The following is a 14,463-nucleotide window of genomic DNA, read 5'->3' as shown; positions in this document are numbered from 1 at the left end:
ATATTGGCGGCTCTTTTATTTTATTGGTAAGCTCCATGTGTCATCTTGCTTTCACTAGAAGCAGAGGGGTCTAACAGGAAGTGTGTTGGATTTGGAGGAGACTGACCCAGTTTCGAAACCCAATTCTGTTACTTACCAGCTGTGTAGGAAGGCCCTTCCTGTGGGCATCAGTTTCCTCACCTGGAAAAGGAGGGGGCTCATTCTGGGACACTTCAGGTCCCATTCAGTTCTAAGTATAGATCTTTAACTTCTCTGCTAAATGCTGAATCTACCTCATTAGGACAAGGAGCATGCCAAAGAATAAAACCACTGGAGAAGCATAATTCTTTAGTATTGAGTGTTTGTTTAGGAGTGGGGAAGATGAAGAGGGGATCTGGGGGTCAGAAAGACCTGAGTTCAAATCCAGCCTCAGACACTTACTAGATAGATGTATGACCTTGGGATGATCATTTCACACTATTTGCCTCAGTTTTCTCATCTGAGAAGGACATGGCAAACCATTCCAGTATCTTTGCCAGGAAAATGCCAGATGGAGTCATGAAGAGTTGAACACAGCTGAAATGACTGAACAACAAGAGCTAGAAGGCTCAGTGTGCCATGGTGCCAGGAGTGCCAGAGTGTCAAATGTGCCATGGTGCCAGGAGTGCCGTCGTGCCAAGTGTGACATGGTGCCAGGAGTGCCATGGCACTCCCTCCAGATCACCTTATTCCTTTTCTTGATTTTGATGCTTCTATCACAGCCTAGCCTTAGTTCTCCTAGTCTTGGCTGCCTATCTTCTCCTATCAACCATCAGCCAGACATGGAAAATTCCTTAGGAAGTCCTTTCTTTACATATATATACATCCATGATCTCCCCATTCCTTCCTCCTATGAAGTTCATAGCCCCTCCAAACCTTCTCATCCTGTGAAATTCTTGCCCGTGTTTTCCCATGAATCCTCCTTAGGGCATCCGGCCGGTGAGTGGAGAGCAATGGGTCAAGTCAAGGCAAACCCCATTGATCTGCTAGGCACTGTGCCACACTCTGGGATTGAAAGAAAAGAGGGAAAAAAGTTACAAATAGAAACAGCCTCTCCTCTCAAGATGCTCACAGTTTAATGGGGAAATGCCCTGCAAAGAGCTGTATCTAAGTAAAACGTAGTCAGGATAAATCATAGATAGTCACAGGGGGAAGGCACTGGCATTGAGGGAGACCTTTTAAACATGACTTTAACAGACACGTTTTGTTTTGACACCATAATAGGCACTTTCCAACAAACATCCGAATAAGAGTGAGAGGCACCGTGGTACAAGGGTGGGACCCCTGAACTCACAGCCAAGAGAATCTGAGTTCTCTGTCTCAAACACTTCCTCCTCCTCCTGCCGAGGTGGGGGGAGGGGCAGCGAAGGGTGAAGGCTAGAATTCATGCCCATCAGGAGGCTCCCCATCTACTTGATCTTCATGCCAGTCCCCTCTTCTCCTTTCCCTTCCTTGGCCAGACACTGAACTCCCATCTCTGTGTCAGACAGAACCCAAGATCCCTTTCCCACTCTCACCTTGAGACCTACTGCCTCCTTCCCAATGGAGATGGGCTGCTTCTGTGGGGCAGACACTCAGATGCATCCTAGACTTTGTCATCAGCTTTGTGGTTGTGTCCTTACTCCCCTGCAAGTGAACTCTTCTACGTGTGCTGCGGTCCCTAATCAAACGGCAAGCACCCTTAGGGCAGGGATTGGCTTATTTCTTTGTTTTCTTAGCACTTGGCACAATGCTTTCTACATAGTGAGTGACTAATAAATGCTTTCCTCACCTGCAAAATGGTGGTGGGGTTGGCACTGATGTCCTTTAAAGGTCTGTGATCCTGTGAGCCTAAGCCCTACCCCAAGAACATTCCCTGAAAGCAGTTAAGTAATACAGCCCAAGAGAATGGTTCACATGATGCTATTTTTGTGTAACTTGCCACTTGTTGACAGAAAAGACTGTGTGATTTAACTTTAATAATTTGATACTAACATCATGTGCTGTGCTTCACTGGAGTTTCGTTGTTTTTTGTTTTTTGTTTTTTTTTAGTTTTATTTATGGAGGCATTGTGGTCCAGTGGTTAGAACACTGGCCTCATAGTCAGGGAGATAGGAGCTCAGGTCCCATCTCTCACACATACTAGCTAAGAGGCCCTGGGCAGGTCACTTAAACTCTCACTGCTTTGGTCAGCTCTCAAAGACTCTGAGAAGGTACTGACCTATTTGGGTAGGAGTAATTTTTTTTACCAGGCGTTCCAAACTATGCCGATGAAATCACAATTCCTGGAAAAACAAAATAACGCACGACTGGCATTGCCTTTATTCATACCGTTAGAGTCAATGTGTACATAGTTCCACGTACTGTGCTTACTTTATTCTATGTCACTTTATAAAAGTCTTCTGGAAACACTTCCTAACAATTGTTATTCAGTCATTTTTTTCTCTGTCACGTCTGACTCACCCTGTCCCCACTTGGGGTTTTCTTAGCAAAGATACTGAAGTGGCTTGCCATTTCTTTCTCCAGCTCATTTTACGGATGAGAAAACTGAGGCAAACAGGGTTAAGTGACTTGTCCAGGGTTACACAGCTAGTCAGTGTCTGAGTCTAGATTTGAACTTGAGAAGATAAGCCTTCTTGAGTCTAGGCCCAATGTGCCACCTAGCTGCCCTCTTAACAATTACAGCTGTCCAATAAAACAATAAGTTTCCTCAGGAGGAAGTGCTTTCACCATACTGGAAGTCTTCAAGCTTCCAGTGGAAGGCTGGCTGATGGATGGGGCCACTTGTGCCTTTTGTGAGATGTGTTTTATCCAAGTCATTCATAAAAATGTTCAACAGAACAGGGCCAAGCATGGAAGCCTATACACCTCACTGGAGACTGCCTTCTAAGGTGAAAAGTGAATTAATGACTGCCTTTGGCTGTGGCCCCTTAGGCTATCCCAAATTCGCCTAACTCTACTATTGCCCCAGCCTCCCTAGCTTTCCCACAATAGCAGGAGAGACTTTATCAAATGCTTTGCTAAAATCTAGATGAACTCTCCACAATCTGTGCAATCATAGGCTCATTGATCCAGAGTGAAAAGGGAATTTACAAGCAATTGAGTACAAGCCCATCATTTTACAGATAAGGGAACTTGCCCAATATCACATAGCTCCTGTGAAGCAGAATTTGAACTCCAATCCTCTGATTCCAAATTCAACTTTCATCTCCTTCACCAATCTTTATTTATCCTTCAGGTCTACCAGCCTCATAAGCTAGTTTTGAAAAGGCCATAAATAAGATTGGCTAGGCATGAGCTCCTCTTATGAAGCTGGGCTAGCTCTTCATGAGCATTTCTCTTATTCCTAAATCTCTCTTTAATAATAGGTTTTAGAATTTTGCCAAAAGATAATATCAACAACCCCCCCCCCAAACTTCATTCTATTTCATTTTTTGCAAATCAGGACATTTTCCCTTCTCCAAATTCTTTCCAACCTCCTATTGCTTTGGATTGACTTCTCTGTTCACATGTTGCATTCTCCAGTAGAAGGTGAGATCTCTGAGGGCAGGGTTTGTTTTATTTTTGTCTTTGTATCTCCATTGCCTAGCACAGTGCCTGTCACAAAGTAGTTGCTTACATGTATAATCTATATCAAATTGCTTGCTTTCCCAAGGAGGGGGAGGAGAAAGAGTGAGGAAATTTGGAGCTCAAATTTTTTTTTTAAATGTTAAAAATTATTTTTATATGGAATTGGAAAAATTAAAATTTAAAAAACAAAAACAAAAACAAACAGAAATAAAGATAATAGCAGTAAAAATCTGATCAGAAATTTCTCAACCCTATCTGGAAATACTATTACTGGAACAATTTCAGATATCAAGTCAGTGATACAAATAGAAATTACTGTGGAAATATGTTAGGATGCAGTCTTAAGAAATGTATCTAAACATATTTTTATTAGTCATAGCAGTATGAGATATGTCATAGTTCTTTTTTTTACAAATTAGAAAATTATGTCCAAAAGAAATTATATTTATAGTACCTCCATAAGCTGCACATTGGCAACTGAAAACAAGCAGACGAACAAAGTACTTGCTTAAGAAATGTTTGTCGAGTTGAATTCTCCAAAATGATTACTCAGAAGGGAGTGACATTAGAAGGGGAAAGCAAGCTTAGGTCTATTTCAGGTTGGTTAATAAGCATCACGAACATTTTTAGAAAAGGGGGAAAATGAAATCAAAAATCTTAGTGAAAGTTGGCTTTACCTTATTTTTTGTATTATTGTTGTAATAAACCCAACTTTCATAATAAGTGCTAATGCATAAGTAAATCTATAAATAAGGACTAAATTTAAATTATTTATATTTGGATATGACAAGAGTCAATTTGATACATTCTACTGGGAGTTAGGCTTGGGATCAGGAAGACTTGACTCCAAGTCCCATGTCTGACACAAAGTGACTATGTGACCCTGAGCAGGTGAATTAATTTCCCTATCCCAGGCAGCTCTGGAAAACTACAAAGTATAAACAAGTTCCCAATATGAATTAACGGAGGGAATGTCCACACTGGGAGTTCATCCCCACATGTGAATGAAGTCACAGTTCTATACTAAAAGACAAAACCATTATGATGAAAAAAGAAACAATAACCTTTCAACATAATGAAAATTAATTTCCTGAGGGGCAGTGAGAGAACCTAGGTCCCCTAATCTATTAATTTAACAGTTTTTTCCCCCTAACAGTCTTTTGCTTTTTTCATGAGTGGGACTTCATGATTCTTGTCCTAGAAGATTAGGCTTTGTAATTTACATGCCATAGAAGTGCTGATAGATGGCTGCCCCCTGTCTTTATGTCTCTGTCCTGCAAGGTAGTAAATTTCCTCTCTTTATGTTCTGTGATGTGGGGGAAACTGTAGCTTAGTTAGTCTTACTTGAGAATTTATCTTTAAGTGGAATCAAAAATATTCATGAACTTAGACTTCAATAGGAAGGTAGTTCTTACCTCTCTATTCAACTTCCCACTTCAGTGCTGTCTCTCAGGGCCATAACTAGGACTTAATAAATAGGGCTTTGCCCCAGAGCATCAAAATTTAGAGAGCTCTAAAATTTAACACTTGTGCTTCTTCAGAAAGATCATAGACCTACGATCTTTCTACAATCTACAATCTTTCTATGATCATAGCTCATAGAAAAAAAAATCAAAGTAGGAAGCTACCTGTGCCTTGTACTGTTAATAACATTAATCTGTAAACCATTATGGTGACCAATTCTCTCTCTATCCCTCCCACCCCAGCTAAAATTATCTTAATTACTTTTATTTTGTTTCCTCATTATGAATTACAAAGTTGATTTGAGAACATTGTGCTGCTCAGCAAAATCGTCAGTCCCAGCCTTGACTCATTCTTGTCCTGTGCCTTGTTCTCAGCACCTTCATTAGACCTGTGTCTTGGTCTTCAGTCATTTTACAGCTCTTTAAATTTACAAAGTGCTTTAAACTTGAAGTCACCTACTAGCCTGAGTGTTTCTGGCTTTGTGGTCTAAGAAGCCTGGCCTGGGGTGAGGAAATCTCCTTCTGGAGAGGAAATGCCCATTCTGGCAAAATCTGAGAAACAAAAGTGTTGGATTTGGAGTCAGTGATATCAGAAGACTTCAGTCCCAATACCATTCGTATGATGCTGGGCAAACCACTCTCCCACTCTGGGCTTGAACGTCTCATCTGTGAAATGAAGGGGTTGGGCTCTAAGGTCAACATTAGACTGTAGAACCTCAAGCTAGATCCTAACAGTCCCCTCGACTGTCTTGCCTCCACACTGGTTCATCTATTTTCTTTTAGGCTTCATTAATTCAAATTTAATGCTTACGGTATCATCAAACTTCTTGAATGGTTGCTCATCATCTGTTGTTTGCTTCTATTTCCTCAGAATTACAATCGACCCCCTGTAATGGCGTTAGCGGTCCCAGTGGCAGTGAAATTCCTCCAGAGGGGTAACAAGGAGCTCTGCAGAAATATGTCGAGTTACTTGTCCCTGGCTGCAATCACCAATCCAGATCTCCTTGCTGAGCACACCGATGCGATAGTAAAGAGTATCCTGCAAGGTACAGTGGGAACACTGAACTGCAGATCATCTTCTTAGGTGGCTTTTCAATAATTGAATTCTCTGTGCTTGAAAACAATCTGGTCAAGTTGGACAAGTGTTTTATAAAGAGAAGCTTTTTGTGTTGATTAAGTATTGTTTGAAGGGCAGCATAGTACAGTGGAGAGAAGGCTTAACTTGCAGTCAGGAAGAACTGTGTTCAAATCCAACCTCAGATACCATGTGACCCTGGGCAAGTCACTTAACTTCTCTCTGCCTCAGTTTCTTCATCTGTAAAATCGGGATAATAACATCTGTCTCTCAAAATTGTTGTGAGGATCAAATGAAATGACCCAAGTTTTTTTGCAGACCTTAAAGCACTATGTAAATTCTAGCTAATAATAATAATATTTCTAAGGAGGAGCAAGAATTTACCTCTTAGTTTCCTCAAACAACTCTCTAAGGCTGTAATTACATAGAAGCTGCTGACCTACATTGGTGAAGGGCTCCTTTCCCTCCTGTATATTTTTCATCAGTACTAGCAGTGGTTCAAAACTGATGAAATCAGCTTCCCCAATCTACACAATGTATTCATTGTATTTTGTATTCTATGTGCTTTATCAAATGAACATTTGATTTCTGAAGGAAGGGAAGGATCTGTTAGACTGGCAGAATCAAAATCTGCCACTAAGAAGTTATTCATACATCTTCAATTTTAGCATTTTCAATACAGATTCTCCCTTTCCTAAAATCGTGATTCACTCTTCTCTACACACTTAATTACCGTTGAGGTTATCTCTAATTTATCCTCCATCTACCTTATATGTAAGTAATCATTTGCATGTTGTTTGCCCCATTATGTAGTGAGCTCTTTGATGACAGGGAATGTTTTTGCCTTTCTCTGTACCCCAAGTGTTTAGCATGTCAGGCATGTAGTAGGTGCTTTATGAATGATTGCTGGCTGACTGACCTCCATTAAAGTTTAATTATCATATTTCAATTATTGACATTATCATTAAAACATGAGGCAGTGTGTATCTCGTATGTGCTGAGTGGAGTATCAGGAGAGATTGAGATTTGAATCCTGTCTCTCTCTGTGGCCATAGGAAAGTGACTTCACTTTTCCAATCCCCAATTTCCTCATATATAAAGTGAGGAGAACAATAGCTATAGTCCCCATCTTACAGAACTATTGCAAGAAATTTGGAACTATGCCCAAAGGGATATAAAACTGTTTATACCCTTTGATCCAGCAATACTACTACTAGGTCTGTATCCCAAAGAGATCATAAAAATGGGAAAAGAACCCACATGTACAAAAATATTTATAGCAGCTCTTTTTTGCGGTGACCAAGAATTGGAAATTGAGAGGATGCCCATCAATTGGGGAATGGCTGAACAAGTTGTGGTATATGAATGTAAAGGAATATTATTGTTCCATAAGAAATGATGATCAGTAGGACTTCAGAAAAACCTTGAAAGACTTACATGAACTGATGCTGAGTGAAGTGAGCAGAACTAAGAGAACATTGTACACAGTAATGGACACATTGTGCAATGTGTCTATTACTTTGATAGACTTAGCCGTTCTTAGCAGTACAAGTATATAAGACAATTCCAAAAGACTCATGATGGAAAATGCTATCCCCATCCAGAGAAAGAGCTATGGAGTCTGAATGCAGATCTTGAAGCATAATATTCTCTCTCTCTCTCTCTCTCTCTCTCTCTCTCTCTCTCTCTCTCTCTCTCTCTCTCTCTCTCTCTCTCTCTCTCTCTCTCCCCTCTCTCTCTCTCTCTCTCTCTCTCTCTCTCTCTCTCTCTCTCTCTCTCTCTCTCTCTCTCTCTCTTTTATTCTTTCTTGTGGTTTTTCCCTTTGGTTCTAATTCTTCTTTACAACATGACTAATGTGGAAATATGCCATCTTGGGAAGGGAGAAATGGAAGGAGGGGGAGAAAATTTAGAACTCAAAAATCTTATAGAAGTGAAAGTTGAAAAGTAAAAACAAATAAATAAAAATTTTAAAAAAGAACTGTTGGGGCAGCTACGTGACACAGCGGATAGAGCACCAGCCATGAAGTCAGGAGGATCTGAGTTCAAATCTGACCTCAGACCAAGCACTTGACACTTAATAGCTGTGTGACCCTGGGCAAGTCACTTAACCACAATTACCTTAAAAAAAAAAGAACTATTACAAGAGGTCCAATGAGACAATGTGTGCAAAGCTGATCAAAGCTGTTTGCATTCTCTTGAGCTAAAACTCTGAATTCTTTGAGGCTAAGAACTATGCCTTACACTTCTTTTGAATTCCCCACAGTGTCTAGCATAGTTGGAGAGCACATAGTAGGTGTTTCTATGATAGATCTTGTTGAATGAGTGAAGTAAATTCAGTTCAGTTTAAGAAGCATTTTTTTTTAAATGCTGACTGGACATACGGAAAGGGCAAAGGATGGTACCCAAGTAGTCCACCAGGATCTCCTCAATATCAGGAGAAAGCAAAGAAGGGCCTCCTCATGAGCTAATGAGAGAACTAACACAAGAATCACACAGGATAGGCAGCAATGTTTGGGAGGTAACGTGAATATTAGAAAGAACATTCTAAGTTTGTGAGTTCAGAGATCCACTGGAATATTGAATATTTGAGTACTATATGCCAGGCACTGGGCACATAAAGACAAGCATATTACAGCCTCTGCCCTCAAGGAACTTACTTCCACCTGGAAGTAAATAAAGTAAAAAGGTGTGGGTGCGGAATGAAGATGATGCAGTAAAAGCAGTTACTTGCTTGAGCTCTCCTCTAAACCCCTCCAAATACTTGTAAAAATGGTTCTAATCAAATTCTAGAGCAACAGAACCCACAAAAAGATGGAGTGAAACAAATTTCCAGCCCAAGACAACCTGGATGTTTGGAAAGGTCAATTGCACCAGGCTGGGAGAGCTGCGCAGGTCAGCATGGGTGTTCGCAGTCAAAGACCAGGCCTCAGTGAACCTGAAGTAGACCTCAGGGGACTGAATCATGGGCAGCTATGGCAGTTTCCAGACTTCTCAACCCACAAATGCCAAAGACAATCTAGAAGGTCAGTAGGAAAAGTCGGTGGGACTGTGGTGAGAGAGGAGCTTGGTCCTGCCCCAGTCCTGGTGCAACCTTGGGGTGGTGGCTGCTTCTGAAGCTCTCAGCCTACAGACAGGGGGAATGGAGTGGCTGATCAGAGGGGGACTGCAGGGATCTCTTGGCTGGTGCTGAGGCAGGATTCTCTTGCTTGGCCCGTGCTCAGATCTGGATCACAGTTCTAGGTAGCAGTCCTGGGGTGAGGAGGAGAGCTGGCATAGTGGAGCTTGCAGTGGTGGTGGAAAGGGAATCCTCCTCCCAGTTCGAAGGCAGAAAAGAGTCTCACATGTACCCCAGATTAGCTGTGGGACTCCAGGTAAATAACCTCTCGGAGTCCCAGGCAACTCTCTTGGAATAGAAGTGACAGAAGTTTGCTGATAATGCTGACTGACTAAATGGCCATAGCCGAGGAGGGAGTCACCCCACTGGCAGTTCCTCATACCAATAAATCACAGATCTGGAATCCCCACAAAAAGTCATTGAAATTTAGTCATTGCTAAGTTGATGTTTTTTTAGGAATATCAGACCCTTTGAAAATTGCATTGGTGCTACAAATGGTTTTTAATGGTCCTAAACTGTTCCTTAAACTCGAGCAGTACCCCCCCCAAAACCAAGTAATGATTGATGTATCCGTTGGCAAAGAGAAAGATTTCTGAATATGAGCTGCCCTAAATTTTCATTATTCTAAGGGCTTGACTGATGCTATATAATGAAATGACTGCCATATATGGCAACGAAGAGCCCATAACCCCCAAAAAGAGCCACTAAAGTGCTTGGAGGTACAAGATACAAAGTATTTCAAAATAGAATTCAAGGAGTATCTGGGTGGTATATGGGGAATCCTTTGGTAAAATTATATTTGGGGTCTTTTAAATGAATGGTATTGCTGATATCTCAAGAACAGCTCTGTGATGTCCTCCTTCAGGTGACAAGGGAAAAAAGCCCTCTCTGCAACTCCAAGAATCCAAAGTCCTTTGTGGACTTTGCGACTTATCAGCAGTCACAGTCAAGTGTACATACCCAGGCCTCTGTGATAAATCGGGCTCCTTTCTTTTGCTACATAAGACAAACCACCGGGGAACTATCACCAATTTTAGTATTGGGAAAGATTCCTCTCATAAATTCTGGGGACAGCCATTAATTCATTGTCCAAAGGAGAATTAAAAGCTGAAAGGAAAAAGGCCAAGAAGTAATGCCTTCAGTGTTTTGCTCTGTATTGCCTTGCTAATCTTTTATCAGCTATAATCATTAGGATAAGAAATAACTGTGTGACTTATGTTATAGTTTGAACATAGTATCAGGTTAAAAAAAACCAAACAAACGGACCAACCAACCTGTGTGTAACCAAACTATGATGCAGTCCCAGGGAAATTCCTGTGTTAGATAATCTTAGAAGTGTAACTAAATCATTATAAAATGTGTTATCTGAAGTATGCTACCATAATAGTCATACCTATATATTAATCTTCAGGTTAGAATGATAAAGTAAGTCAGTCCTGTATAGGGCTGATTGAGACATCAAAGGGCTAAGCAAGACATTGTGGACCATACAGAGTTAGGACATCACAAAGTTAGGACATCACAAAGTTAGGACACTGCAAAGTTAGGACATCGCAAAGTTAGGACATCGCAAAGTTAGGACACAGTGACCTGCACAATGCAATCTTGCATGAATCAGCTTCTAGAGGACTTTGTTGGTACCATATATGAATCAAGAGACCTGTAAATAACTGTGAATTCTGTATCTCTGGGTCTCAGACCGTACTGGGCTGGCTGTTGACCCTACCTTTGTTTCTCTTAATAAAGGTTGATTTCTTTGCCCAGTGAGGCTTCTCATTTTCTTTTTTGCAAAGTTTAACTTATCTTAGAGAAAAGGTGCTATTAAAGACAGGAACAGGTCATTAAGTAAATTATTTCAGCACCTAAAAGATGCAGCCAAACATGACAATAGAGAAGGTGCAGTGGGAGATTTGGACAAGCAATAATTGGGAGACCGAGGATCTGGGTTCAAATCCTAGCTTTGCCCCTTACTACCATCATGACCTTGATCAAGCTGCTCAGTCTCCCTGGGACTCAGTCACCTCATCTGGAAAACTAGGATGTTGTATTTGATGGCTTCTGAGGTCCCTTCCCACCCTAAATCTATGATCCTTTACTATTATTCAAATGCAGTAAAGTAGAAATGGATCAAAACTTCATCCTGGCATACAGAAATCAGTTTCGAGACAGCTGTGCACCATGGAGAACAGGACAGCTTCTGGAGCCTGCTCAGATGTGCACCATCTTCATTCTACCAGCAGATGTTGCTATAAAGTAGAACAAGAAGTTGGAAGCTTTGGAGAGAATCTATGCTTCCCCCGAAAGGGCAAAAGGGGTGGCTCTGTCTCCTTGGGGTTGTCCAACTGATCTACCTGTCCACATTAGTTAGTTAGACACACTTTAGTCATGATAGGCTTTTGCTCTGTATCTTTGTTTTTGTTGATGAAAAGTCGTTGCTTTAATGCACAAAAATGAGCAGGAGAAGGAAATGACAAACCACTCTGGTATCTCTACCAAGAAAATCCCAAATGGGATCACAGCGAGTCGGACACAACTGAAAAGATTTAACAACTGCAAACAAACAACAAACAGCTGTAATGGGAAACCTCTATTCCATGTGGTTGACAACAGCCTGAGCTGTTGAGTTCACGGCATACCTGAGTGAATGAAGGTAAAAGGCTGTTATGTTACTCAACCAAGCCCTTCACTTCAAGAGGCGTTGACAAATGGGTAAAAGAGAAAGATGAAAACATTCGATCTTTAGACTTCTCAAACAGTCATTTCTTCAAGTAGTGCTTAATAACAATTGAGTGGAAATAAGATATGCTTATCCTTTTAATTTCAAAGCCCACTACTACAATCAAGTTCCTCAGAAAAGCAGTGTAGTTTAGTAAGGAAAAAATAGTGTTATGTGCCATGAAATTATTGAGCCTTAAACAATGATGAAGGGACCATGTCAGATAAACCTGGAAAGATTTGTATGAACTGATGCAGAAAGAAGTGAGCAGTACCAGAACTTTATACAATGACAGAAACATTGTGAAGACAAAACAACTTAGAAAAGTTCAAGAACTTTCAGCAATGTGGTGACCAGCCATGATTTGAAAGGACTGGTGATAAAACATGCTACCTAACTCCTTAGTGGAAAGTGATGGACTCAGGATAGAGACTAAGTCACGCATTCTGGGCATGGCCAGTGTGGGAATAGTTTGCTTTATGCTTGATTGTGCATATTTCTTTCAAAAGTTTTGTTTTTCTCTTCTTTACTCATTTATTGGAAGTAAGAGAAATGATTATTAATTGAAAATACAGTTATTTTCTAAAATAGTATTCTTGGAATTTAAAGGCCAGGGCTCACATCTTGGTTCTAACACTTATTAGCTTAGTCCATTAGGCTCTCTGAACCTCAACTTCTTCATCTGTAATATGTGGCAAATAATACTTTGACTATTCCTTTGATTTTTTTACACCAGATTTGTGTGTACTAAGTGTGGATAGCTTCCTCTTCTTAATCAGCTCAATTCCTTCTTTCTAACTTAGAAACGTAGAGAGTAGCCTGTGGGCACTGAGAGGTTAAAGGACCTATCCAAGGTCACACAGCCAGTATATGGTGAAGGTGGAAATTGAACCCAGGTCGTCCTCACTTCAAGGCCAGTTCTCTATTTACTGTGCCATGGTGCCTTTTACTCCCTTAATATTAAATGAGATATTTTAATATCTATGTATAAATATAAACATGTATATAAATATGACATAGCTATATAACCATTGTGAATACATTTGAATTATTATTTCCTTATATGACTTAAAACATAGCAGCTCTGCACATTAAATCATTCCATGATATCTAGGCTGTATAGCATAATGCATAGAAAATCTTAGTGCTGGGAAGACACATCCCATCTCTGACATTTTCTATCTAGATGGTCCTGAACAGGTCTTTTAACCTCTATGTGCCCCAGGCAGCTCCCTAGATGGGTTGTAATGTGCTCTGCAGTTGGTGGGGGCAGTTCCTACATCCAGTGTTCTCTGCATTGATTAAGTCATAGATCCTTCATCTAGGTGGTGTAGTGCATAGAGTACTGGGTGTACAGTTAGGAAGACCTGAGCTCAAATCTGGCCTTAGACACTACTTATGTGACTGTGGTCAAGTCATTGAAAAAAAGGTCTCTGCCTCAGTTTCTTCATTTGTAAAGCACTAAGCACATAGCAAATGCTTTATAAATGTTTATTCTCTTCCCTCCTCCCTTTCTCTTCATTTCTTTCCTTGAGTAAATCTATCTATCATCTATCTACACACTTGATTTGTAAATTGCTTTACTTTCAAATTTGCTCACACAAATGCAAATGTATACATGAGAATCCTTATCCAGAATCCATTGAATATGTCCAATTCATCCTAGAACACATTGGATCCAAGCCCTTTTGCTAGAAATAGAACTTATTTTCCCCTCTGCCTAGTGGCCATGGACATTATGCCTGGATCTTTGAACTACATTATTCAGACAGTAGTCTGAGCTCCGCTTTACAATTGATAGTGACTTTGACTTGGAAATACAGTATAGATGCAAGATTTCCTGTGGACCTGACCCAGGGGTCCATCAACCTGACTTGTGTCTCACAAGTGAAATAATCCAAGTCATGTAGTGATGTTCTAAGCATCTCTTTGTGTCCTCACAACTGCTTAGGAGCACCATGCCTGTGGCTTCTCTAAGCCTCAAGGGATGAAAATGGAGTGTAGTCCAGGATATGTCAACATGTGGCCACATCCCAGCTAGGATTCAGCTATTATCCCAGAATACTCTTTAGAAGGTGTTTCCTAATGGCTCTTTGAACTTCCTTGTTTGCCGACAGCCTCCTAGAATACACAAAGTGAGTGGAGAAAGAACACATGGGAAGAAAGACAACTGTAGCTGATGTTAAGGGAGAATTATCTCTCCCATTAGTGGGCTACAAGGTCAGTATGAGACAAGAGTAGTAGTAGTCAAGCTCATTCACCTACAGAAAGAAATATATAATGTCCAGGGTGAGAAGGGTGTTAGTGCCTTCATGATTTGCCCTGGTCATACTACATCTGGAATGTTGTGTTTGGCTTTCATAAGGGCATTAATAAGGTAGAGAACCTTCTGAGAAGGGAAACCAGGATGGAGAAGGACTTCATGGTCTTAGTCAAGAATCAGAATTCAGGATACTAAATTTAGAGAAGACTTAAGGGGAGAGGATAAATTGTCTTCAAGTATTTGAAGGGCTTTGGAGTTCTAGAT

General features: G+C 40.6%; 1 protein-coding gene across 5 annotated transcripts in view; it reads left to right on the top strand.

Moving 5' to 3' along the window:
• The window catches only part of VEPH1 (ventricular zone expressed PH domain containing 1), a 209,542-nt gene that overhangs the window by 35,686 nt on the left and 159,393 nt on the right, over positions 1–14,463 (top strand). For all 5 annotated transcript variants that reach the window (XM_020988883.2, XM_020988884.2, XM_078147637.1 and 2 more), the window contains exon 4: positions 5,902–6,076. In XM_020988883.2, the coding sequence (XP_020844542.1) occupies positions 5,902–6,076 (175 nt within the window). The remainder of the gene's footprint in view (positions 1–5,901; positions 6,077–14,463) is intronic.

Source organism: Phascolarctos cinereus, unplaced genomic scaffold (assembly GCF_003287225.1).
Source record: "Phascolarctos cinereus isolate Bilbo 61053 unplaced genomic scaffold, phaCin_HiC Scaffold_7;HRSCAF=346, whole genome shotgun sequence".
NCBI classification, from domain to species: domain Eukaryota; kingdom Metazoa; phylum Chordata; class Mammalia; order Diprotodontia; family Phascolarctidae; genus Phascolarctos; species Phascolarctos cinereus.
Note: the sequence above shows the minus strand (reverse complement) of the source record. Positions and strands in the feature narration are given on the sequence as shown.